The sequence below is a fragment of the Montipora foliosa genome, chromosome 4, assembly GCF_036669935.1.
Source record: "Montipora foliosa isolate CH-2021 chromosome 4, ASM3666993v2, whole genome shotgun sequence".
NCBI lineage: Eukaryota > Metazoa > Cnidaria > Anthozoa > Scleractinia > Acroporidae > Montipora > Montipora foliosa.
The window spans coordinates 34976911-35004896 of NC_090872.1; the positions used below are offsets into that span (position 1 = coordinate 34976911).

Here is a 27986-nt window from a genome sequence, read left to right on the forward strand (position 1 = left end):
ATCATAACATTGCCGTTAAGGGATTTAAACCTTCCAAATAGTACAGTTTATTGAAAGACTGGTTTGAGCCTCCTTAATGAAGACGTTTTGTGACGATACTATGTATTGTTTTCGAACGAGTGTCCATATATACGTCTTCAAAAAACGCTCTAGCTTGCGAAGATAGTATTTTTAGCAAGTAACCCCTAAAGCGATTTTTTGCACACATCTATTCTATATCTTCCAATTCATAATACAGGTGATTATTGCGTAAGTTTTTTTAATTGCCAAGTGTCTTGTTGACCACGATGTTTGAAGCTTACATTTTAACGAAAAAAGTAGTTTCAGCAGTTTCTCATCCATCGTACAGCTCTTTCGGATGGTCCGCTCAAACCCTCTTTCTTAGGAACTGCAATTAAGGGTTTCGACATCTGTGATCACAGTGTCCGGTTTTTGTCTGGCCGCAGCTGTTCGACATTATCGTTTCCTCAGCTTTTTACGCAAACTGAATGGTTAACACCCAATAAATGATGTTTAATATCATGAATGACACAGGAAAGCCGATGCGACTCCACTTGTCCACAACCGACTCCAAGCCCTCGATTTCTTTTTCCGAATAGGGACGATACTGCAAAGGTTCCGCCTCCGTAACCTTTTTTCCGTAGAAGGTGAATTTTGTTCGTCTTCGTATCTTAGCATGGCCGTTAGCCTCCACATTACCGTCCATAACCCGCATGAGGTCCTTCTTTTCTGGGTCCTAGAAAAGAAAATGTGAATATTTGAGTACAATTGGGACAAACAGTCCGACAATATATAGAGGGCTCTGTTGAAATAGCACTCGGAACTCGAGACTCGGTAAGGTCATGGTTTGACTCATTGCCTTAAAATAAGGGAGAAGAAGTGATTCCTTTGTAAATACTTCTCATAATTAGTTGCACAGTGTTCTTTCAGTTCCAGGAGTTTTCGGTATAATTGAAGTTCTGAGACTTTGTTTGAACTACGCATTGATCGCCGTTTTAACATCCGAGCAGGCTCGCGAGAAGGCTCTCTCTACTCGAGACGACCGATAAAGATGGGGGACTGGGGGATCCCAGGCTAGGTCACTCGACGATAAATTCAATGAGATGTGAGAGAAGCCGGGGAGTATTCGCGAAGAGTGGAGTTCAGACTACTGCCCAATGTTGTAGTTTGACAACTCGAACCAAATGATGTGACCTGCTTAATAAGTGTGATGTCGGCACTCGATTAGGTTAATGGTGTATGAGGCCACGAAAGCAAAAACTGCTCACAGTGAAAGGGACTTCGAGAAGTGCTGAACATGATTGTGTATATCTCTACTTTGACGTACTGCAACTGAGATAGGGAAGTAATTCAAGATGGTATTCCACTTTCTACACTTCTGTGCTTGTTTGTCGGCTCTGGGATGTGAAAAGCGGTGTGACCATTTCAAACTCGGTCTGACCCCGAAGTGGATGTTATCAGCAATTCATTTGCCTTTGCGCCAAAATCGCTCAAAGCCGCGTCGGCGGAAAACAAAATATCTTACCTTCCCGTCGTCGGACTCGGTCTGCAATGCGGGAATTGCCATGCCTCGCTTGATTTTACTGTTTATCTCAAATGAGACACCAGCATATTCCACCAGGGAAGCAAACACGTACAAGAAACACAGTATCAGAAACCACTCTATTGACTTCACGTAAGATACCTTGGGCAGTGACGCTCGCGCACTGTTGGTCAGGGTTGTTAGGGTCAAGACTGTAGTGATTCCGAGACCAATGCGTGCTGCAAAGAAGAGAGAAAACAATAAAAATGGCAAAGTTGTATGGTCTTCAGTAAGCAATGACCTTGAGACAATTTTATCCGGGAGTCCCAACAGATCCTTCTTTGACAACTCAAAACATAGTGTGAACCTAAAGGTCACCCAGGTGATAAGGAACCAATTTCACGTAGTTATCTCCAGTGTCCGACATCTGGGCCTTTTCTGTGTGACCTGTTGCAAAATGGCATGTCTCATCACGTCTAAGAATGAAACCTCAGTGTGACTGCTGATACCATTACGCTTTGCACAATGAGTAGGACTCATGGGGCTGTGGAACAAAGTCTTTATGGGTACAAAACCTCAAAGTGAGAAATTAAATGGAGTTATTTAGTCGATTTTCAAGCGTAGTCCGTAACTTTGAGCTAGCTAACCTGGTGTTGAGTTGTGATTTATCCAAAATGAAATCCAGCTCAGCATCACAATCAGGTAGGCAGGGATGTAAGTCTGGATCAAGAAAAAGCCAATACTGCGCTCAAACTGGAACTTTACAATCAACCTGGAATAGGCTCCTACAACAAGGAAAGATAAAGTAAGTTGCATTAACTTTTCTTTTCTATTCATCTTTTTGGGTTAGACTACATGTTCCCATACATCCCATTCCCTGGTACTTGAATGACAGTCGACCGCCGATCGGTTGGCTCAGGTAGTTGAGAATCGGACTACCGCGCGCGAGGTCGCCGGGGGTTTGGACCCCCTTAAAGTAACTCCCTTTTGTAACGACTTGGATAGTAAGGACTATAAAACGTAGGCTCCGTTTCACAATCCTTGCTGTTAACAACGTGGGACGTTAAAGACCCCACACATTCTTCGCGAAACGGGAATGGAATTCCAGCTTTGGGTCGACCTAACTGGATAAGCTGAACGGGATTCTGAGCGTATTAGACCGAAAAACCTTAAATAACAATGACCACAACCAGGCTTTCTGAGCCCGCGAGACTGAGCACCCCCAGCAAACCATTGTTTTAACAAAAACCGCTGGTCATCAACCTGGTTCTGGTCATCACTGGCTAAGGTCTTCCTATTATACCATACAAAACAAATACAGCTACCACTCAGGCTATTTGCTGTGCACTGAATGAAAAGTGAAAGTGAAAAGTTCGTTCAGACTGTCACATGATTACTTAATATTCTCTGTTTTCGAATTGCCCATAATACACTTTGTTTATTTGCTTTTGAGAATATGCAGTGTCCCCAAGAGCATTTGAAAACAATACTTTATGCAAAATTTGGGGGGCAAACAAAGTGTATTATGGGGAAATCGAAAATAGAGAATTTGGAGTTTCATGATGAACTATATCTTAGAAGGAATTGCTGGCCTGTGTTACAAGAGAGGAGTTCCATGCATGTTATAATTAATCAAAGTGTTGGGCCGATTAACTAAACAGAGTTTAGCCAAGGCTCAACAAAATCGACCGAGTTCCAAATAATGTTCATTTTTATTGATCAATCCTGGTATGTAAACCCTTTTCGGTGTCGAGGATGCAGACCAAAGAAGAAAAATATGTCGCTTGAAGCAACTCACTTCTAAGGAAAAACTTAGAGCGAAAATGGCCGTCAAGCCCCTATGAGCTTGACCTCATTTATCTTCCTCTAAAGTCCTACTATCCTTTTTTTCTTCATATTTTGAAAGTGTGTCTGCGTAACACCTGACTGGCAAAAATTTGAGCTTTGATTTTTATCCATGAAAAAGGCTGTTTACTTGGTTTTCACGGTCCGCCATTACTCACGTTCAAAACTCAGAGCAAAAAGTGACGTCATTTACTTACAAGCTTAAAATTACAGCGAGTAAATATACCTTATTGACCAAGCCCGAGGTCCGTACTCGGAGAATATCGGCCTGAGGTCTTGACATGGCCGATATTTTCCCAGTACGGCCCGAGAAAGCCTGGTCAATAAGAGATTAATGACACGACTGGAACCAGTATTTAGAAGTTGTATATTGAAAATTCCTATTGTGATGGTTTCGGGAAAACTATGTGCAGAAAAGATCTTAATAAACGCAGGATTAAATGTCTTAAATGAGCCACAATTTTCCTGTGCTAAGGCTATGTTCTGTTCATTGACCTTAATCTTGACATTCATTCATTCATTTCATGATTCATTTCATTGTCATTCATTGTCATTCAATTTTCTTTTTCACTGCACTGACAATCATTTGATCTGCACTGCTGGAAAAAGCTTGTAGCTTTCTATAGCCTACCTGAGGTGAAATTGGCAAAGGCGGAGTCAGTCCAGTATTTTGTGAGAATAAATTGAGGAATCTCTAACTCATCTGAAACAACAACTTCCTTGTTGCCGTCCTCTTTCCTCCAATAGAACAGCAGCTCGGTGTCTTCATAGCTGACTGCAAATAGCCAGAAGACACGGTAGTTAAGGAGGTTAAATGTGATTCCAGGTACAAACTATTCAGACTGAGTGTAATTAAAGTATTGTTGAGGTAACTTTCAGTATTGGGAATTTAAGAATTCGTTGGTTGCAATATTTAACAATTATCCAGCTCAATCTTGCGGAATAACGCCTGATACTTAGCAGGATAATTGTTTTATGATTCAACACATTGATGACAAAGCACAATTTTCTACGTTTATTGAAAAGAAAAGCTGGCAAAACTATCATCTTCCTCTGTCACACACAAAATTACGTATATCGCAGGATATACGTTGAGTACGTACGACCAATATTGAGCGCACTATGACCATATTTGGACATTGTCACAATGTGTTGAATAATAATTAGTACTTTTTAAGGATTAAACCACTGCAAAAACCGTGTACGATCAAAACTTGCTCTACATTGTATCAAAATAGATCGTGACCACACCAAAAGAAACTTTAAAATAGAAAATATCCTGCAAAGGTTGGTCAAGACAACGTGAAGATAGGCGTTGTTGCAATATTTCGGCTGGCCAACACCAGCCCTCTTCAGGTTTATTGAATGAATAAATGCTAGTAACAAGATCTTTATATTTACCGGAAATGACATAAAAAGGCTACGTGATGTGTTATAAAAACGGAGATGCATAAAAAAGAGGAGAGAGAATAATACATGATAACAAGATGAAAAAAACAAAAGAAAATTAAAAGGTAGCTAAACTAAATTACATTTCATCTCTTCTGTTAAGGCCTGCAGGCTCCAGTGTTTTTCCTCTGTGTATAAGGAATGCCTCACGAGCCTTTCTGATGGAGTCACGACTAGTGTGCAGTTGTTCGAGCGGTATAAGGATCATGTGATCCTCCGCGTGACCACTGGTCAGGAAGTGTCGTGAAACCGCAGTGGGGGTATAACTACAAAAGGGGTTTATAATAGGTCGCCTATGTTCATTAAAGCGGTCTTTAAGACGACGTTTGGTCTCTCCGATGTACTGAAGATTACATTTAGTGCACTGAATCATGTAAATTACATTAGGGGTTTCACAAGTAATACGTGATTTGATTTTAAGGGTTTGTCCAGTACTATAAAAAGTATATTGATTACGGCCATCCTCAATAAAAGGACAGGCGGTGCAACTAGTTTTATTGCACCGAAACGAGCCGGATGGAGACCCAGATTGGTCGGTGTTAGTAGGTTCCGGCAATTTAGCTCTAACTAGGTTAGATTAGTAAAAACATTTTTACAGCGACCAGATGAATAAAGCACGTTAGAGTGTTTGTGAATTATACGGGATATGTTAGGTAAAGCGGGGTTATAGGTAATGACGAACGGAACAGTATCTGTCTGTTGTTTAGGTTTGGGTTTAAGAGCGTCGTTCCGGGAAATGTCAGAAGCACGTGGTATCTGGGTTTTAAGGAAATTAAGTTCGTAACCTCGGTTGACGAGGAAGTCCATAAGTTCCTTACAGCGTTGTTTGTAAGTGTCATTGTCGGAGCATATGCGTCGAAGGCGAAGTGCAAGGCTATATGGAATGGAACGTTTAGTGTGGGTGGGGTGGCATGAGGAGATGAGTAGATATTGATGGTTGTCAGTGGGTTTAGTGTAAAGTACGGTTTCTATGAGACCATCCTTGAGTGAGACCATCACATCAAGGAATGAAATATTTGTGAGGGAATGCGAACAAGTGAATTTAATGGTGGGATGAAGGTTATTGAGATAATCGACAAATACTTTCAGTTTATCTGAACCTTCAGTCCAAATAACGAAAATATCGTCCAGAAATCTGAGCCATGTATGAGGTAGATACAGTGCGTTAGTGAGCGCGTCCTGTTCGAATTTGGCAAGAAAAAGGTTGGCAAATGAAGGAGCCATTTTGGTGCCCATAGCAGTACCGTGTTTTTGTAGGTAGTGTTTGTTGTTAAATGTGAAATTAGTCATGTTGAGGATGATCTGTATGAGGTCGGCTGGTTGAGGTCGCCGGCTGGTATATCGGAAGATAATGCTCAAGGCTGAAAGATTGTCCGAAAAATGAACGGTTGGCCGAGAAGCGAAGCTTCGAGGGCGACTGTGAAATTTCGTCCGATTTGTACCACGTGATCAGTTTTATCCAATGACAACCCGCAGAAATTAATCGGTGGGTTATAATGAAGGATGTATGCTAATGTAATAATACATTTACTGGCGTCATCACAAAGAATCTTAACCCCGGGAGACTTGAATCAGGGAAAACACTCAGTTGCCGAGTTGGACTAATATAAAGCTTACTATCCTGATAAAATTTAGTTTAAAAATAGACACTTTTCTTAGGTAATGGACTCTTGGTTTGAGACAATTCAGATCGGCAGGTTGAATTAAGTTCGGCACGACTGCTTAGCACGGCAGACCTTGTCGTGCCGCTCTGCAGTAGCTTGACTTGGTTTCAAACGGCGTGCTATTGTCGCACAGAACTAAATTCATACAATTTGTACGGATCCGCCCCAGTTGTAAAATGAAAAACAAAATGGCGTCGCGCAGAAGTTTGGGTGATTCGACTGCGACTCCAGCTATACTCGAGAATGCTGATGAAGAAGAAGAAGTCGAAAAAATCAACCATTCAGAAATTGCCAGTATCTGTGATAAACTGATTCGACATCATCTGATCTACGGAGATAAATTCGAGTGGATCAGAGCAGGAACAACCAGAAAGTTGACTTTGGGACGCGAAAGTTCTTTTGAATTTGCTCTCACCGGCTGTACGTGTTCAAAACGGTGTTCCACCAGCCAAAGTTTCTTTGCAGACGCCGGCACGATCGTGCCACAGCAACCCGCTGAGTTTCGTGAAAGGAAACCAGAAGAAGAATAAATGAAGACATGCACTTTGAAAGCTGATCTTCTCCTTGCAATAAAATGACGTAACGTGGACTGTTGTATCAGTTGTACATGCCTTCTGGAGTTTAAAATCATTCATTCATTCAAGCAAACTTCTTTCTAAAAGCTTTTAGAATCTCTGTACGGTGGCCAATTTACATTATCAATTCCGTTGATAAAACCAAATTTTTGTATACTACTTCCCCACCGACGCAGCACCACAGTTTCTTTAGAAACTACCCCTTCATTCTTTCGACCTTCCTTCATTCAATTAAGCTGCTGTCCGGTATGTGAAACCGCTGGATGGAGGGTTTTTTAATCGGTTCTGGCTTTGATTTTGAAATTAATTTCGACGTTTAAAACTGGCCTAAGGTGGAAGGAATGACATTTTGAAAAGGGCAGGGCCATCAGCATCATGAATTAACGAATGTTAAAATAGACTTTATTCTGTTAGGCGATCAGCGCCCATGTTCCGAAACGAAATAAAATATTTTCATATAAAGTGGTAACACCAACAATGGCTTTTCGGAGGAAAAATATACTATGCTTATAACCTCCGAAAAATTCAATCATTACAAATGCAAATATGTATAGCTGTGCTCGTTGCTTAAAAGAAACCCGGCATAAACTTAATCATTTGTTCAGTATATACTAAATAATATTTGCCACTTACAGCTTTCGAACGCCATGCTACAAATTTGTTTGTCCAGTGGATAGTTATGTAGACGCATTGGACAAGATGCAGTCATAGATATTCTAAAAAAGGGAAAGAAACCAGATCCAATCAAACTTTCCGTTAAAAGAAAGAAATGCAGGTCTGATTGGTTCACAGGATGTTAAAACTGGAACCACCACCATCATAAATTTCATGCATGTCTCTCAGGCATCATATCTCATTTCCACGTTTTTGAAGTACACTGATAACCAATCATATTGTCTGCTGCACAATAAGGATTAATTCGACAACCAATGGAAACGAGGCAAACCCAAGAACTTACTTTTTTACTATTATTTCCTTTTTTCCAGTTCCTTACTCCCTACCATTTCTTTGAGCTTTGATTAGCACTTTTTCAGATTAAACCAAAGGAAGGACTTATCGCACTTTTCTGGGACTTAGAGATTTGGTTTGTTGATGTAATTTGGAGGACAACTCTTGTACCGAATAAATGTCACAACATAGACTCTAGTACCTCATACTATGGAATACCCTTCCGTCTGGCCACAGCCTAACTACTTCATTTTCTTTGGTGAGATCGTGCTTGATTCCCGACTTCTCGTTTACGAAGTAAATGTCAGGTATCCACATGTGCTGAACCATCTTCGCGTTGAGAGCGAGCCTTTTCGTATACCCCGTGTTGTTATAAGAGAGACGCTCATCTTGCCAATACATGCGAAAAAAAAAGCTGGCTCGAAATTCCTTTGAACGACAAGAAAAAATGTGTAATTTTTTAATTTAGTGGCCTCATGAATAAATATCAGATATCGGTCAAATTAGTAAAAATTACAAAGATAATGGGACGCACCATGTTAGCCTCGCTGATGTAGCCAAGGTCCAAAATGAACATGTCCGTTCTCACTTTAATAGGTTCTCCTATAGAATCATATAATGAAGCAGTCATAAAGATGAATTTGCAAACTTAAAAGATGTTTTATTCCCCAGAAATTGGCTTAAACTGATTTCTTTCCTGGGTAAAATACGTCAAAGATGAACGGTTTGATGCACAGTCAACATTTCGCCTCGATTCCTTAAACGGCGCTTTTGACAGCACAACCTTCATTAGAAAATCAAGCAAACATGCTCTGATGAAACTCTCATCCTCGCCAATATCTTATTTGATGGGGTACAACGAAAGAATATGTGGTCTGAGAGGATCTGTTGCAGAGACGAGAAGGACTACTAAACAACTACATAGAAAACGAAAAACAAGATACATACGGCCTATTTTGGGTCTCAATCTGCTGTCAGACTTTTTTTGGATCTGGTTCAATATCATCGCAAGCAGACGTTCCTCGTCGTTGATATCCACTTGTGATACACTGCGAGAAAGATGGTAATTTAATCCACGGGCTATTCCAATTTAGGTCTTAAACAGTGACAGAGATGGATTTGAAGTCTCTTTTGTGCGCATAGCGAACGCCGTATATTTATTTTTTTTATAGCGATCTTTTTTGATGGAGATGGGTCTTTGTTTGTGTGTTTTCCTTGGGGTTTTTGCATCTTTTTTGGTGTGTTGATTACATATGCTTCCATTATTGGGTTTTATTTGAAAACGATTAAAATAGTTTTCATGTATATTTTGAAGTGTTACCTTTCAGCCATCATGTAAATCCTACAGGTTATTTTTATCTGATCATTATTAAGGGGACCTTAATTAGAGAACTGTTGCAAGTTAATTCCGCCCTTGTTAAACAAAGTATAATGCTTTGTATCACGGTAAATAGAACGCTATGAACCAAATAGTAGAATTCCACATAATTTCTACAATCCGGCGTAAATAGAAGAAAAACATTGAGTACTGACGTGAATTCTCAGTCTCGGGTAATCCTTTGCAACAGGGAAGAGCAAGACAAGGCTACTACAAGTGTCCACCGGGAATGAACAGCGTCCTTCTCAATTTTTTTTTGAGGAATTAAATCTGAGAAATAATTCGAGTAGTGCTAGGATTTGAATATTTTTCAACCGAATCTCCCGCATATTTTAAAATTATAGGCGTTACAAGGAATAGAAACTTTTTGTTTTCTCTCTTTCACAATAAGTGAAACCTCTTTGGGGACTGCATCTATCCTTTGATGAGGAATCATACCTGGGGAGTAAGGCTTACACCCAATACTTCAATTGTGTGCATCTATGATTGACAAACAGCTAGTGCTATGAAATGCCGGTACGTTTATTATAAACTGCCTCGCAAATGCTTGTTCCGATTCGCGCCCTCCCACATTAGGTGATTCACTCTAAGCTCTGTTTCATAGTAGTCTGCAAATTACTACTTTTGCACAGCTGGGTTTAACGTTTCATAAATCATCAAGTGTTTTGGTGGTGTTCAAAACAATAGAAGCGTCTGTAGTAACTCTAGAGATCGTACACCCTGGGAAGTTTAGTAAAGAAAGTACTGTAATTTACAAGTAATTACTTGGTCGTATGGCTAAGATGAGTGGCTTACTTGGAAGACGTCTTGTTTTGATGTCCAAATGAATCGGAGTTGACAGGGGCCAAACAGAAAACCACAATTAAAAATACAACCTGCGGTTTTCCGTGCATTGGTTATGTCCACTGATGAATGTCCTACGGTAGGGAAAAAAACAGTGGTTTTATTAGCAGCAAAGGCTTCCTATTCAGGGGAGTAGCGTCCATATACGAACTTACGCCCGTGCGCACAGCTCAAATCCGGGACTCCTTATTCCATGGAGGCATTAATTTTTTTAGCCATTATAAAATTGGGCCAAGTTTTTTAAATTTCGAGTTAAACTGGTGTCTCTGTGTGTGAGTATTTCAACTATCTTTTCATTAACCCATATAAGCCTGGCCAAACGGATCCAACATCATCCAACATTGTTGGACGCTGTTGAAAAGTGTCGAAAGAGGTGACCAAACGAATGCAACATGTTGGATCCAGAATTTTGGACTCAAGGGTCTAGAACCAAAATCTACCCAGAATCCTTAGAAAGCAAACTCTTGCCATGTTGGCGTTTTCAAGCTCCTTTTAAAATTATTAATAGAGTCACTCTCTGTGAAAGCAAGAGGACGGCTGTTCCAGAATCTGGGAACTGCAACATGAAATGCCCGGTCTCCAAAGGTCTTGCACCATGTGGGTGTGAGGAACCTAGAGAAGACCCAGGGCATCAATGCGTAGGGAGTAGCTCCGGGGTGTTGACTCGCAAAAGATCCTGCAGATACATTGGCGCCATGTCCCTGAGAGCTATTAACACAAGAAGGGCTATCTGTTCGAAGAGATTGCTTAAGCTTTCATCGCTCAGACATTCAAGACTGTGCTCGTTCATCATTACGTAGCTTGAACTGACGTAGCAACGCGCGAAACAGATGCAACGTATAAACCACCACTATGGATACCGTAGCTGCAGCGCACGCGCGCATGCAACACTGTTGAATGTGATGGCCGAACAAATGCAATACTGTTGTTCACACCTTAAAATAAAAGAAACGTTGAATGATGCTGAAGACGATGTTTGATGGAAACATCAAACCATGTAGTGCCAACATGTAGTGCCACACCATGTAGTGCCACATCAAACCATGGAGTGCCACAGGTTCGATTCAACAATGTTGGATGATGTTACACTAATATGTTCAGTGGACCTGTATGGCCAGTTCTTAACGGCAAGAAACGTAATAGTGGACGAAAGCAAAAAAAAAAAAACTCTCTTTGAAGCCCTCTCACAGTGTCAGTCTTCAGTACCACCATTCCCCTGGTTCCCGGTTATTTTTTAGGGATATGTTATGATGATGATGTTATAACAGAGTTTGCGACGTCTTGCCCTTTTCTTGTACTGTAAACTTCTGTTAAGTGTTTGTGTTGTAGCTTGCTGCAGGGAAAACTCGGCGGATGGGTAAAATAAACAACTAACTTCTGCACTTTCCTTCGCATTTATTTATTGAAATGTCCTTCGAAAATAGTCGGAAATGGTATTTCCGAGACCCTAAATTTCAAAAATTCCTGGAGGAGCCTGCCCCCATACCCCCGTACTTTGGAGCGCCTTCGGCGCTCGAAACATTCTTCGTGTGCGTACACCTTCAAAATCTCACGCTACGCCCCTGGTACTGAAGTTGATGTCTTGATTGTGAAATATATGAAAGATCAGCATTTTGATCTGTAGTTATGACTACTTGATTGCCAGCGAGCCTACATGACAAAAATTCAGTTTTGAACACGGGACTCGAACTCATGATATCGTTATTACACTGCATGCACTGCTCTTTCTCACTGAGCATAAATGTGAACCTTGTCTTTGTGTTTGCCTTACATTGTCTGCAGGACGCTGGCAGGTACACCACTCTGTGACTATTAGTCTTTGGCCTCATCTGAGAAAATTTTGACTGGCATAACACTGCGAATGTAGCCTGTTGCCGACCGCTTTATTTTGGTTCTTTTTCTCTCTCTTTTTTTTTTGTTGAGTAAGAACAAAATTCCCTCAGTGCCCATCTTCTACGCCCAAGAAGTTGAGTTTACCAAAAAAGGATTTTCTTAGAGGAATTGAATGCAAGGCCCAGTCTGCAGAGTATGGCAGGTGTACGCACGAGTACTTTCAGTAAACATGCATTTTGCTCGCCAGAATTACTGCACTGCACGCGGTGACGTGGTAGCTGTAGAACTAAGAGGCACGAATGTTTTTAAGAATACTTGATTTTTTCCCCAAGATCGCAACAGTCCCTACTAACAATGTTACACAATGATGCATGTACTGAATCGTTAACAATTCAAGAGACCTTAGGTATATATATATATATGAGAATATGAGAAGAAGAAGGGTGTAGCCATGTCTCGATAGGTAATGTAGTGAGGAATAAACTTCTTGAGGCATATATGTTTGTAATCGGTTTTATAATTAATACTTCAAACGTTTCGCCGTTTAGAGCTTCGTCAGTGAATGAAGATTATAAATACAAGATTGGTTTATGTAAAAAACTTACACTATTGTACTAAGCGGAACGTTTGAAGTATTAAACCGATTACAAACATATATGCCTCAAGAAGTTTATTCCTCACTATATATATACATAGTAGCAATAAATGTCTTCGACCAAATAATCCAACTCTGCAAATCTACATTGTTCTAGTTTACCTATTGAGCACTTTAATAGCTGATGAAATCTTCAATTCATTATATTATTATATAATATATATATATATATTTAGCTCAAAGCGATTGTCTATTCGCACTGTCACGCCATTGCGTGACATTTCCGAGAAGACCTGGGTCCACATCTATCCCATAATGCCACATGCTTTCACGTTCCATTCTTGTGGAAAATGTTTGCACCATAAGCATCGTGTTTACCTTCGTGGTCTGCGATGCATGACGTGTGCGTGACATGCGCGAAAAAATGCGCAGTAGCAATGGGCGCGAACGTCCTTAAGTAACAAATATTCTAAAACAGCGATTATTTTTGCTTTTCTTAAAGTCAGGTCCAAGATAAACAAGTGCACTTGAACATTTCATATCTTCTTCATTGTCAGCAAAAAGGTATGTTCTTGCAGCCAAATCGGTCAAGTACTTCAAGTACTCCTTGGGCATACTTGTTCAAAGCTCCACCATTTTCATCGAGGAATTCGATGACGTGGAAGTCCAGCATCTTTATCTCCATCTGGATAATGGGTAGCTACATCTTTAATAATTGATTATTGTTTCCTCACACTACATTGGCATTGGAAAACACCAGCCGACATTTGTTCGTTCCACAAGCGTGTCATGCATGATTTAATTGTCCTCCTTCCATTTTTTGTGTTTCCCTCACAGAGTTATATGACTCAACGGCATGCTTCGGAGCCAATCATAGCCAATGCGACATCACGTGCAATGCAAAACTCCATACCATCCATGCTGCATATGCGGTCATCATGTGACCGTGTAGAAGGTTGAAAATGCAGTGGCTTGGTCATGTCTGGCAATACAACTGCTGTCATCTTTTGTGAACAAGAATTTGTCCTCCATCTCACAATTTTTTAGGGTTAAGAAACTTCTCCACACTATGAAAGAAGATATTGAGAGAGTACCTTATCAACAATTAAGTCACCTTTCAAAAGGAGCTCTTTCCAAAACTGAGACACGATTAAGCAAAGAGCAAGCCAGCGAGTGTTTGTTTAAGAATTTGGAGTTGTTGCCAGGCTGGATGGTCGTCGAAGAGGCAGTAGAGATAAACGATATCACCAAAAAGAGGTTGAAAGAGATTGAATAGGTGGGAAGAACACCATAAGATTGCTAGGAGGAGATAGCATCCCTATGTGAGACAACAGGTGAAAAGGTACAATCCAGGGTACAACAAGAGCGTTGGTAAATTAAAGCAGCACGTATCCTTGGACGTTTTTTTTATATACCAATTACGTCTTCTACAATTATGTATGTTCTTTGCCCCACGTCATTCAACTAGCAGATGATCAACCAGAGTTGAGTTTATTGCCACCTTTATCACATCGAGTGTACACCAGTTGTTTAAAGATGTTTTTGTTCAAGTTGTTTGGAAAAAATCATGGTGATTTCAGAAAGATTTGTTTCCCCCCAGCAGAAGGAGCGTATGACCAAGGATTACTGAAAGAATTCAAGGTTTACCCTTGGCCACCATTTCGTGACAGGCCAAAGGTACCACTCTAGTGATTGAGCCTTAGTCATCATCTACATGTTCAATTGAAACTGACTGAGACCTTTTGTGGTTTTGAATATTCATTTTTGTGTCATTCCATGCAAACTAGAAACTGCATATTTAACGCTTGAAAGACTTGCCGGTTGCAAGATCTCTTGCTCTCCTGTTTTTTTAGGCTTTTTAGTTTTTTGCCTGACTTTTAATGGAGTTCTGTCGATCAAGATGTAAGTTAGGGATCCTGACATCCTTTCACTTTCTGTTGGAGGTTTGAAAGACTTCGAACTTGCTAAATACGAGCCTGTTGCGTTGATACCGCAAGTCCGCCATTTTGATATTGGAATACGCGAGAGAGGATACTTTGTTACAGGAGTCACTCGATATCCAAATTCAGTGTCCACCTTTAATGTTTCAAGACTAGTACTATGTGGAGATATTGAAACAAATCCAGGACCTGACCATTCATCTTCGGCCATCCATAACTCATCGTCAGCTAGCCTTTAAAGAACATGTTTGGAAATATCCTTGTGAGGTCTGCTCAAACCCTGTTCTTGCCAACCAGAAGGGCATTCTTTGTGATGGTTGTAGCAAGTGGTTTCGTCTAAAATGTATTGACATGAATCTGAAAACATACGTTGATTTGGGTTCTTCTGACGAGCAATGGCTTTGTGATAAGAACTGTGGTAGGCCTTTTAATTTTACTGATTCATTTTTCGAGTCTTCTGTTGCTAATGAATCTGTATTGAACATGAGTTCGTCAACCGAAGGTCCTGCTGAATCTGCACCTTATTCATCCAATTTCTTAAAGTGCTTACTACTGAATACTAGGAGCCTTCGAAATAAGATCAATGACTTGAGTGCCTTGTTGTTAATGGACTCCTTCGATATTGTTGCCTTAACCGAGACATGGTTGGACGATGACTTTAGCAATCGCGAACTCCACCTTGAAGGTTATTCCACATTTCGTCGTGATCGATGTATCCGGCGTGGCGGTGGTGTGTTACTGGCAATAAAATCACACATTCCTTGTGTACGTACGGTGACTTAGAAGTTGATGCGGAGATGTTAGTCTGTAAACTAAGGACAAGTAATATTCGTTGCTTATTATTTGCTGTTTTCTACAGACCTCCTGATGTTGGTGAGGGATTTTTGGACGAATTCAAGAAATTTCTTCAATATTCTGCTGGTACTGGGATAGCAGACTTAGTTATCACTGGTGATTTTAATTTTCCACATGTCGACTGGTCTACTGGTTCGCCATCCACGGTCGACAGTGTAACCGAAACGTTTTGTGAAACATTAGATGACTACTTTCTTACACAAACAAATTTTCAGATTACTCGTCCCAATGCCACGAATACTTCTTTGCCTGGTAGTATCCTGGATCTTGTCTTGACAAATCATGAAGCACTAATTGAGGGAACTACTGTGGTCCAAAATGGCTTTGACTCCGACCACTTTCCAGTTTGTTTTTCCATGAAGACAAAATTTGACAGGCCAAAAAATTGTCCTAGGACTGTCTATTGTTATGACAAAGCTGATCTTAATGGTCTAAGGGATGCCCTTTCATACATTCCTTGGGATTCCATCATATCATGTGATGACATTGACTCGAGTGCAACTAATTTTCAAGATCTTGTAATTGCTGTAGTTGACATGCATATTCCTAAGATGAAGCTTAGACATAAATCAAGACCACCTTGGATAGACAAAGATGTTTTAAAGTTAGTAAGGAAAAAAAAAGTCTTATGGAAGCGACTGAAGGGTAATGGATCTGTCGAAATGACACTAAAATTCAAGACTTCGAGAAAAGAGACTAACAGGCTAATCTCATTCAAGTATAGTCAGTATTTGAAGTCCCTGTCTGACAAGTTGAAGACCAATCCAAAAAAAATTTGGGCTTTTCACTCTCTCAAGTCCAAGACGAAAAGATTGCCTGAGGTTATTACATACAGAAGTAAGGCAATGTCCGCAAAGGATCCCTCTGAGAAAGCCTCCTTGTTTAATGAGTTTTTTAGCACTGTTTTTTCTGCAAAAAGATATGACTCTGTGGGACTGCATAGCGACGTGGTTAATCCTGACCAGCTGATGGAAATTTCAACATCTCACAATGAAGTGAAGGATATTCTCAGTAAGCTTGATGTCAATAAGGCTACTGGAGTGGATGATATACCAGCAAGGATTCTTAAGGAGAATCCCAAGTAAATGTCAGGAAAAGATTATACATAACGCCATATATTCTCATGTGGCTCCCTACCTATCTGACTGGCAACATGGATTTGTGAGGGGTCGTTCATGTGTAACCCAGCTTGTTTCATCACATCATCACTGGTCTAAGGCCTTAGATGATGGATTACAGGTGGATGTCGTGTTCTTGGATTTTGCTAAGGCTTTTGACAGAGTGTCACATGACATACTTTTGCAGAAACTGTGTAATTTCGGCATCCCTGGAACTCTGTTGAATTGGTGTAAAGACTACCTAACCAATAGAGAGCAGAGGGTGGTCATAGATGGAAAAAGCTCAAGTTGGTCTGTTATTCCATCTGGAGTACCTCAGGGTTCATTGCTTGGGCCACTTTTTTTTTGTGATATTCATTAGTGATTTACCGGAGGTAGTTATGCCTGGAAACACAATTGCTTTGTATGCAGATGACTGCAAAACATCTAGAGTGATAACTTGCCCATCTGACTACCCATTGTTTCAATCAGATCTGGATAACTTGTATTTATGGAGCCAACAAAATCTAATGGACTTCAATATAAAAAAAAATGTAAGCTGATGCGTATCACGAAGAAGAAAACACCTTTTCATTCTGACCTGCAAATAAACAATCACACCCTAGAGGAAACTTTTGAATTTTCTGACCTTGGCATAACTACCGGTAGCAAGTTGTCCTGGAATGCTCACGTTGATAAAATAACGAGTAAAGCTAACAAGATCCTTGGGCTTGTCAAAAGGACATGTAAGGGTATGAAGGATATCACTACCCTGAGAACATTGTTCTGTGCATTGGTAAGATCCCAACTTGAGTACTGTACTGTCGTATGGTCACCTCAAACTGCTAGGAATATCAATAAGTTAGAGAAAATTCAGAGGAGAGCCACTAAGTTTATTCTGAAGACAGATGATGACTACGATACGCGCAGAAAACGATTGAATTTGTTGTCTTTGGAGGACAGACGCTTTTTGTTTGATGTTTTATTCTTGTATAAAGTTCTTAACGGGTATATAAGTATAGGCATATCTACATATATTCAATTTTATACTGATTCTGATAGGTACCACCTTAGGGGAAGGGATGAACTTACACTCAAGAAGAACTTCGCTAGAACTACTACTTTTAAAAGCAGTTTCTTTAATAGGGTCGTGGACATGTGGAATGCATTACCATTGAAAGTACGTCAGGCATCTAACATTTCTAATTTTAAGAAGGGTGCAAGAGACTTCTTGCTATCTAGATATGACTAGATCTTTAATGTTTTATATAATCCTAGTTTGAACAATGGTTCTATTTATTCATTTTCTTATTTAATATATATATTTATTATATAGATACTGATGAAATACTAGGATTTCTCCTTTTACTAAAAAATCATATCTTCACCGCGCGCAGTGAACGTATCATTTTTATCTTTCACATGTGAGGATGTGGCTGTCGTCATGGTAACGATCACGATTAGCCAATAAAACGCGAGCTTCCTCTTCATTGTACGATACTTTTGTGCTTTAATATAATTCTTCTCTACTACATTAACATTTTTATTGCAAATTTTACATTATCATGATTTGTTTTTCATAACTTTCATATCTTGTTTCATGTTACACAACATGCGTGTTTTAGTGGTTGGTGAACACTTTTTCATCATTTCGAAAATGAATAAAACAAGTTGTTTTAAATCTAGACATTTCATCAATATCTATATAATAATTACATGGCCGCTTGGGGATACGAATTTTATCTTCTCGTGCTGAACGTACCTCTCACTCTTTCGCTTCGCTCACTCGTGGGAGATACTTTCAGCACTCGAAGATAAAAGTCGTATCCCCGCGCCTTTGTATGGGGTCTATGACTCTTTTGTAGACTATCCTTATGATGATGTTGTTTATTGTCATTAAACTGTAATAAATAAATAAAAGTCACGGTTTATAATAACATATGTTTAGCATTACTTAGGCATACATAGCCCCATGGGCTCAATCGCGACGATCGGTAGTCCGCGGGCGCCGGGCGGGAGAGAATTGCGGGTAGCGTAGTCATTTTTCCATAAGTTGCAAAGCTTTACAGGTGTTTGCCCTTTATTAATGCGTTTTTGGAAAATTAACCCTCTCATAATATTGCTCAGCAAGTAAGCGGCATACCGTTTGCAACCACAGTTCCCACGCCATCTTCATGACACACGCACCAGTCACTCCTGAGTTGCCGCGGTACACGCGCCCAAAAGTGGCTTTGCGCAATGACGCGCGAGATCTCGTCGATTTCTGCCATACTCTGCGGACTGGTGCGATGTCTATTCAGGGTCACAAATACGCATCAGCACCGTTTCCTTTTGAATTCTTCATAATTATTTTTGTTTTATTTATACTTTTAAAAATAGTTGTTTTTTCTCCCAGACACCACAACTTTAAAAGTATTCCCTTCTAACGTAATCTTTGGCAAGGGCATCGAAATCAGTGTATTCAAAAATCAATCGATAGCCCACATGATGAATTTGCTCTTGTGGTTTTCTTAAAATGGTTCGTCAGACAAAAACATTTTAAACCCAGCATTGTCCTCTAACCAAGACAAATCACTAGTGTCATTGAAAGTAATCTTACATTTCTCTAGATTAATGTACCCCCTACGCAGAGAAAATAAGATAAACAACGGTTTCAAAAATGGACTCTTTCCATCTGATTGATGTATGACCATTATAAAACAAGAAAAACTGATGATAATAATCATGAATTTTTTAAGTGGTCACTGACATATCCCTTAAAAGTGTCATAGTTGGAGGAGATATCTAACTATCTTTTTACGTTTTGTGAAATATTCATTAGTTTATTCTTAAAAGTAGAAAGCGATCTAACAAATCTTATTTTGCAGCACAGAGATAGGTTACTCAATCGCAAACGCGAAATTTGATTGGCTTTCATTCATTTTGTCATGTTTTTCCCAAAACTAAATCTCTTGACTCCTTTTAAGTTAATAAAACATAAGCGAAAAAAGGAGTCAATGATTCTTATTCCTTAGGTCGATATCACTAAATCTGCAGTGAAAAAATACAGCGCAAGATGATCTTGCAATTTCCTAACTTGTTTACGTTGAAAGCCTAAGTTTGCCACATGGCTTACGACATGCACAAAAATAATCCAGTGCAATAATTTAACGTAATCTGAAATCCCTTTCGCTTACCATGCAAATTAGATATAAATGGCACTTTTTCGGGAAGGGACTTATCTAGGAATAGGGGTGCATGAAACATAAGTGTTCAATTTCACCATGTACATTCTGGTGATGTACTTAAATGCATAAAAGCCCCAAATGATTGAATAATCCGCTGTGACCTAGACGAAATATTGCGCTGAGTACAGCTTTTCTTTAAAAGTGGTTTACTGCAAGTAAGATTACGTATCAGACCTAAGACAGACATGAAGGTTGTTTGTAGAGAGTTGTGAGGAAAAAAATTCTTTTCGTTGAAACTTTTCACTGTGTATACTCACGATTTTGCTCTCAATCTAGACGTCACTCTCAATTGGAGAACTGGTAACGGAGAGTAAAGAAATGGTTCCACTGTTTTTGCCACACTCAATTTGTTTCTGCTGGCTTGACGTAACCTATAAAAAGTAATATGTTTTTCATTTCTGTACCGCGACTAATTCATGTTTGACATACTAGCTTGCTGCGCACACCTAAGGCGAAGCAAGTTATGGTAGCCCTCTTTGTATTCATGGTTTTGAACAATGTGGTGCCGACGCACTATTTTATAAAACCATCATGAGTGTGTTTTCGGAATACTCTTTTGTTTCAAAATGGTTGTTTCAGATAAAAATGTCGGAGTGACTTTTTCTCAGACCATGGGCAGCATTCTTGTTGTTTTGCTCTAATAATCTTATCTTACGCTCCCCACCACAGTGCTATAGTATTGCATTTGACTTTCATAACTTTTATTGTATACTCCTGCAATAAAAAGTCTCTTTTAAGGCTAGGATCTTTAAGACGATCGTTGGGCAAATTCTATTCTACAACATTAAACCTGTCAACTTTGTTCTTTAGGATAAACTCTGCACTTCTGTACACGATCGGCATAACCCCAAAAGACAAAAATACTGATTTGATAACATTTATCATTCATGAAAAATTTAGTGGACAGAGAAAAATACCCTTCAAGTAAAGGCGCGACTGCGTTGCTTTAGAATTTGGTTTTTACACATGGTAAGAAGAAAAGTATACCACCTTCGATGTACGTCATAAAACGTGGAAATATCAGTTCAACTCGTTTTAAACTATTTTGTCTTCGATTCTTTCTAAATTAAATAGTTTCCTCACTTGATTCTACAAATGAAGCCTTCGGGCTTCCCAAAAGTTGCGACCGCTTTCACCAAATATTCATGAATCCAATTTTAATAATGCCTGTACCAGTTCTTTTATCCAGTTTAGACGATTGTAAGAGAGCCTCAATCCAAATTCATCCTACAGGTTGAAACGTTTTTATTTGACACTTAGATTTCGAGTGTGTGCTTTATTTAAAAAGTCTTCAGTGGAGAAATATGATCATCTACTTAGGAAAAAATGGGGTTGTACAAATTCTTCTTCCTCAAAAAAAAAAAATTATACCTAACACCTCAATGTAATCCAAAACTTGAGTAGGTTAAGCTTTTGAAACGTTAAATGATTAAACGATTTGACAAGTTTACTACATGTAAAGACTCCAAACACTCTTGAGATGTGAGATTTTTTGAGACTTTTTCACCGACGCCGGTTTTATGTCGAATCTCTAAGACTTGCGGCCTGTCAATGTGAAGTCTTCGGTGGAAAAAGTTATAAGGTTCCCAAAGTATGGGAAATGTTTAAAGACATGCTCTTAACCTCCCCGTTGATAACAAGGTTGGAATAAACAGCCTCACAAGACTCACCTTCGAGGATAAAAGGATAATTCCCAGCCACTCTTATCTTATTCTTAACTTCTGCAAGCAAAAAAATATTAAGGACAACTCGAATGAAAAATGAAGTGGAGGTCGCATGTCAAAGTCCCTCTCAGATTTCTCTTATGCGGTTATGTCTAAACAGAGAGAACTTCCAACCCCGAAGGTTGCAATGCATTAGCGTTCGTCTTGTCCAATCACAACATTCGCTGTTTTGAGATTCGTCAATGTTAGGATGATAGGCGACGACATCAAATCATCTTACTAAATCAGCTGGGCTTCTCAGAGAGCCGATTAAGTGGCTTTCATGTACACGGTATTTTAAAAGCCATCTTATTTGAAACTCATTGTATTCGACTAGAAGGTGCAGGCATATAAATACATTCCAGGCCCCTAAATAAAGAATATCTATCTCTATGTCAGGAAAAAGCAATATATAACCGGAAAAATGAAAGATAATACCAGTACTGAGTAAGTCGCAGAACGTATTATAAAATTTTCTAACGTTGTGTTTTACAGACAGGAAGAATTACCGTTGACTTCTACCCCATCGCATTCACTTTTCAGTAGCGCACATTTTCTCATATGTCATTTATCCTCTCTAGCTTTAGCCATTGCAATACAATTTTCCGCATGGCTCATTTTATTTCTCCAATGGAAGTTTATTTAGACACGATTTATTTTGTTTTCAGCATTTCGAAATATTGGACGCCATTATTGTTTTGGTTCATGCGTCATCCCTGTGTCAATATTTGTGTCGTACATGTAAACGCGGTATGAAATTGACAACTCGTTCCAGAATGAAACTCGTACCGGTATGATGTAAACACCCCCTAAATAATGTGGTACAAAAACCGCCATACTGGAACGCAAGTTGCCCACTGGGACATCTAAAACAAAGAAAATTTAGATTGACTTGCTTTGTTTTAGATGTCCCATTGCGCAATTTTGCATTATAGTATGGCGGTTTTTGTACAATGTGATCACTATCCTGCGAAGAGTCCATTGGATCACAATTATTTGAGCATTTCATAGACTGGACCAAAGTAAAATTCGCAAATAGATAATAATAATAATAATAATAATAATAATAATAATAATAATAATCATACCAATAATAATAATAATAATAACGATAATGATATTGATAATGGTAATGATAATGATAATGATAATAATATTAATAATTGCGTTCGACATTAGATGAACGCAATTCTAATCTTGCGGACCCTGTGCAAAATGTTTTCGTTTGGTTCGTAAGCTTTTCCAGCGCCATCGTCATATGCGCAAATGATCATGACGATCACGCGCCTCGTGATTGTTTGTTCCTGTGAGATTTGTTTCGATTCTTTCCCTACCCTTTTCCTTTGCTTCCAAAGCGACGGTGTCGAACGAACTTTAATAATCCGAGATTACTAGCAGTATTAATAATAATACCTCCTTAATTTACAGCTTCAGCATTGTACCGGTACTCGATGAGATTCCAATAAGTTCCAGTCCTTGGCTTCACCTCAGACTTCGTTTTAATATCGGGTCCACTCTTCATCATCTCCTTTGAAATCACATATTAGTCGTCATGCTCAATGCCATAAACCGTAATTTCAACTGACCTGGCTATTATTAGAATGCACGAGATTATAGAGAGAAGTCGATTTTGATATCATTTCCGATTAAACGAGCATTTACAAAACTAAACATGAAAAATGCTTTTAGCACATTGAAATTACTTGGGTAACAACTAAAAACAGAGCTTCAACGTAAAAGAGAACTTGAAACAGCGAAATGGGCTAAGTAATAATTTTATTGACCCCGCAGAGTTTTGGCCCAGAGGCCAGAGGCCAAAACCCGAGGGGGCAACCTAGAAGCCCCCACGTAAAAAGGGAAAATATGTAAATTGATATGTAAATTGGTAGATATTGTATAGGGGAATTGCTTAACAGGGCGCGCAAGGTGGTATCGGTATTGTTCCCCGAGTTCGTGAGGTGTTCTGGGTGACTTGAGTCACGAGGCAGAAAGTCACACGGAGCACGACATCGAAGGTCCAGCACAGCGATTGAAGGTGAGTAATTTTCGAATATTTAAATCGATTCCTTTAACTTTGAAAATCAAAGATTACAGTATCTGATAGAAAATCATATTGCCTGCGTCAGAAATCGATTTTTCAGACACAAATCATAAACAGGGGCGACCATTTGTCAGACATAAATGAAATCAGACTGAAGTTACAGGGTCCACAGACTCGGCCACAAACTTCTAGACGCAATCTCAGAAAGCAAAAGCATAGTCTCAGTATCAACATTTTCAAACAGTCGTTGATCATTTTTGCAACAGTTATTCACAGATAATAATAATTACTGATCCGAATATAATAAGCGAGTTGTGTTCCTATTTTATGGTATTTCAAGGTACCGCGGAAAGAAGCTCATGGGTCAAAAAGATGACGACGAAATGTTGCCTTCAAGTAATTGAATGTTCCTGTTCCTGTTTTACTATCATATTTTCAAGGCATTTTCGAAAATTATGTAAATTTCTTTTCAATTGATAGCTTATCGTATCAAATAAACGTTGATGGAAATTAAAAATAAATGCTGTTTGTTGTTACCCATCCTTTGCTTGCATGTTTCACTTTCATTTACCTACATAATTACATATAAAAGGATATGAAGACATCACAATGTGCAGCACATATTAATTGGAAAACACATCCACTGCCACCCTTATTATCTTAGCTATAGGCGGGGGCAGATACAGTGAAAACTACTACTAACTATTTGTTGGGCCATGTGACAGAATCCTTTTTATCATGCAAATTGTTTTCTAGAACGTGCGAGTCATCCTGCATATCTACTGTTAAATTTGAATTAGTCAATTCCTTTCGTGGAAGAAAAATAGGTCTCTAAAAGCCTTACTGTTTTGACATAAGACACGCATTTTAATGATGTTTTGACATTTCTTTCTCTGTGAATCTCCAACGAGGGCTAACCAGGGAAACATTGAGCAAGTCAATGGTTAAGGCATTTAGATCAAAGTTAACAGTGGGCCATTGCTTAATCAGTGTGGGAATCAGTTTCCTAAGGAGTGAGAACAAAGTAATGCTCACGTTTAATTGCCAAAAATCACTCCTCGTTGCCAAAATCACTTAACAATATTTCAACTATTTTTTCGGCTTTGCCTATCTCTACGTATGCCATGGAGAAAGAATGGAAGTCGATCAAAATTTGAAAGTCGGTCGGCTGTTTGAAATTTTGAACTGGTTGTTTAAAAAACGCCCCATAAATATAAATTTCTTATGGATAGATTATCCAGCAAAAGTTCATTTCTCTTGCGTTGTCAGAAATGTTATAAGTGTGAGCTGAAGTATCAAGATCACAGAACTGAAAAGTATTTAGATCGATATCGATGTTAACAGCGGCCCTTTGCCCTAATGTCGCAGCTTCCTAAGGCAAAGACAACATCAACAACAACTATCGACGTTTGTGTCAAGTATGATCTTAAAAGCCCAGTGCAACAATCTTCAAGCTGTTTCATATGGTGCATGATTCACCATCATCTATAGAACCAATTTAACTAAGGCTTTGAAGAGCCTACCCATTTTATTATGACTCATCTTTCAATTTTCTTCTTCGTGTCAATGGCTTTACAAGCTTTATTTTTTCCTGACGCACGGTTCTTCTGTTGAAATCTCAAAATGCCAGCCCCACCCATTCCAGATACTTGGAACTGGTTACTCTATCAATCCAGCGACAGTACGGGGTGAAACCGGCCATGTTGGTATCCCGAATAAACATGCATGCAAATCTGAACGAACGAACTTATTTTACTACACCCAGCTCCCACGAATTTCTCTATCTCTACCTAAGAGTTTTTCGATTATGCAACAATTCAACCTTTCCTTTATGGGGACCCAAACGGTGCCAAAGAGATATTTACTTTTTTCTTTGCCCGAGGAAGTCAAGAACGAGGAACGGATTGTACCTTTAACGGAGGACCAGTGACTTCATTGGTCTTCATTCTTCCTATCGCGTTGAAGAAATGCAATTGCCTGACTCAAACATCCCCGTAAAACCTTTTCCCTACAGTCTCTATTTCCGTTTTTGGTCTGTCTTACAATTGTAAGAAATTAATTAATTTTCTGATGAAGAACGAGAAAAAAGTGGGTGAATCGGTCACTTAAAAGTTCACTTAATTAAAATTGCAATTTACAGTCTTCATAAATGACACATTAACCATTTTTAGGCCTAATTATTTTCTAAAACCGGAGGAAGATGTAAAAGAAAATATAAGATCTATTTTCTTTGGCCTCCCACTGGTCTACATATATTTTCAAGGTGATTATCTCAATATTTATGAACACCCACCATCTTTTTTTGAACACTTGGAAAGCTCTTAAACGGAACGGATTGCATAAAAGATCTGATCCGTGAAAATCAGAAAAATTCCAACCAAACTTTTAAAATCGGTGTACTAATTTCGTCCACAATACTGATATTAGATTCGAGGTTTGCCCTGATAAACTAGTCTGTGTTGGAAATTTAATTGATAAATAGTGTCTATTTAACATTACAAGTTCAACACTTAAGCAACAGCAGTTTTCATTCACATAATTTTACCCAAAATATTTAAATGATAATATTATTTAGTGAATTAACGTTTCTATCCCTTTTAAATAAGTATACAATTTTCTTCCTGTCAAGCAATGGTGATACGCGAACTAAATTAACATTTTTAAGCTGCAAAATCAATCTGTTATTCTCTTCGTAGTGGCTGTTATTAAGCAAAAGCAAAAAATCTTTAAAAAGATATCCTACCTCGCAAAAAAATGTGCCAGTCAACAGTTTTTCCCTGAGAAATATTTGATTTCAGGAAGGGAACAAGTCATTTTTTCTCGTAATATTCATGGTCGAGCGAATTGCAAAATGAAGTCAATGATTTACCGAGACAAACCGGAACAGGTGCAAAGAAAACAAAGAGGTCCTAAGGTGAGACCTCAGAGGTATCAGCGGAAAGTCGTATCGATTTTTTTTTTCGGCATTGGTCGCCGCACATGTTTATGAGATTCTCCTAAGTATTATATTGTTTGAACAAATTATTTGAATTATTAATCACTTTCATGAAAGTGATTTTGTGGTCACAAAACACTCTTGATCTGTATGTAGATAACACAAACTGTGGCAACTTCATTAAAAATCCACGGATTTATGATCCAAGCTCAGCGGCGTAGAGTGTTTATTTTTGTTTCATGGCTCTTCGCCCTGAGTAATATCTCGTCTTCAATTAACATTAATGGACAAATCTCATGTCGCGAGAGAATGCAAGCCGACCTTAACTATATCTATCCAGCCGGTTCAGATTGATTGGAACGGACTGAATGAATCGAATTGAAGTTAGAAACTTGCTTGACTTTGATACTGAAAAGCTGCATTTGGTTCAACAACTATATATACGCTAAATATTCCAATAGTAAGAAAAAAAATTCAGCAGCTTAAAGATCGCAAAGGGACTTTTTAACTGCTTTACACTTGATGTTGTCGTTCTTGTCGTTTCAGTATTCTTTATCTTTGCCTTCTTGTCCACAGAATAACAAACTAAGCGATTGATTTCGTTGCGGGTAAAGAAGCCTTTTTGAAGCACACTAGGTGGGTAAATAAGCAATGAAAAAAGACTCCAAAAATATTAACGTCAAATTTCAACAAAGAGAGATATGAGGCAAAGAAAGCGACGGATGCACTTAGCACTAAAACACGAAGACGCACTATGAAAGGCGTTGTGCCTTCGGCACATGCAAATGATTTATAAATCAACATCAATCAACTTTAGACGCACCCTGCCAGCAGAGCCTTTCTTAACTCGACGAGAAAGAAAGGACTCTGCAGAAACCGTGCTAAGTCTTTATTGAGTATGCGTGGAGCCAGTTTCAAACGTAGGCCAAGTCTCGATCGCACTCCTAGACGCCATATTGATTTTCGTCCTGAAGGCTCGATTTTAACCTTCACCTTGTCAAAAATGATGCGCTCGCTGCCTAAACCGGTTTGATCGGAATGACTAGCCCAGAAACTTGGGCTGCGGAGAGTTAGGGCCGATCTTACACGGTACCATTTTTTGTCGCATGCGACAAGCTCACAGGCCTACGACATGACATACGATTGCCGCAGCTTTTAAAACATGTTTTAAAATGCTGCGCCATTTTTTCTGACGTACACAACTACCGTAAATCATGTCGTGAGCCTGTAGTAAGCCGCTGTTGCATGCGACAAAAATCGTACCGTGTACATCGGCCCTTAAAATACTTAAAATGACGAGAGGCTCTGCTCGTAGAGTGCCGTGGACGCAACCGAGCTCTGTGATAATTTGTGCAACAAAAAAGCCCCTTGTGGCAAAGTGTCCGTAATATGTCATAAAATGTTATCTGTCGTTTTTTTAAATACCCAGTCCCTTTTTCTTAAGATAAAAATATATTTTTGGGCTTCCGCCTCTGTGTTGCTGTTTGGTGATCACCGGCTAGGATAATTAATCAGTCGTATTTGAATGAATGACAA

The 27986-nt window shown here is 39.1% G+C and overlaps 2 protein-coding genes across 4 annotated transcripts; one reads left to right on the forward strand and one right to left on the reverse strand.

Moving 5' to 3' along the window:
- LOC137999200 (gamma-aminobutyric acid receptor subunit beta-1-like) lies at positions 1-26400 on the reverse strand. Of its 3 annotated transcripts, none has more exons than XM_068845049.1 (12): positions 26259-26400; positions 21442-21492; positions 20029-20142; positions 10177-10298; positions 8952-9052; positions 8539-8606; positions 8206-8432; positions 7689-7771; positions 3999-4142; positions 2170-2307; positions 1526-1761; positions 1-736 (listed from the first exon to the last, which is right to left on the reverse strand). In XM_068845049.1, the coding sequence occupies exons 4-12, from the start codon at positions 10272-10274 to the stop codon at positions 476-478; spliced, it is 1356 nt and encodes a 451-aa protein (XP_068701150.1). In that variant the 5' UTR covers positions 10275-10298; positions 20029-20142; positions 21442-21492; positions 26259-26400; the 3' UTR covers positions 1-475. The 3 variants fall into 3 exon arrangements, with proteins under 3 accessions (XP_068701150.1, XP_068701149.1, XP_068701151.1); XM_068845048.1 differs by lacking the exon at positions 26259-26400 and adding an exon at positions 25426-25532 and having other exon boundaries at positions 30-736; XM_068845050.1 differs by lacking the exons at positions 21442-21492; positions 26259-26400 and adding an exon at positions 25426-25547 and having other exon boundaries at positions 328-736.
- LOC138001261 (uncharacterized) lies at positions 15303-16532 on the forward strand. Its single transcript, XM_068847908.1, has one exon. It carries the CDS (start codon positions 15303-15305, stop codon positions 16530-16532), a length of 1230 nt encoding a protein of 409 aa, XP_068704009.1.
- Positions 26401-27986: the final 1586 nt, after the last annotated feature.

Coding starts and splice junctions, on each gene's coding strand:
- LOC138001261 (XM_068847908.1), top strand. CDS start 15,303: ATGTATCCGGCGTGGCGGTGGTGTGTTACTGGCAATAAAATCACACAT.
- LOC137999200 (XM_068845049.1), bottom strand. CDS start 10,274: ATGCACGGAAAACCGCAGGTTGTATTTTTAATTGTGGTTTTCTGTTTG. Junction 9,053..10,176: donor CAAAACAAGACGTCTTCCAA/GTAAGCCACTCA, acceptor TCTTTCTCGCAG/TGTATCACAAGTGGATATCA. Junction 4,143..7,688: donor TAGCATGGCGTTCGAAAGCT/GTAAGTGGCAAA, acceptor GGCTATTTGCAG/TCAGCTATGAAGACACCGAG.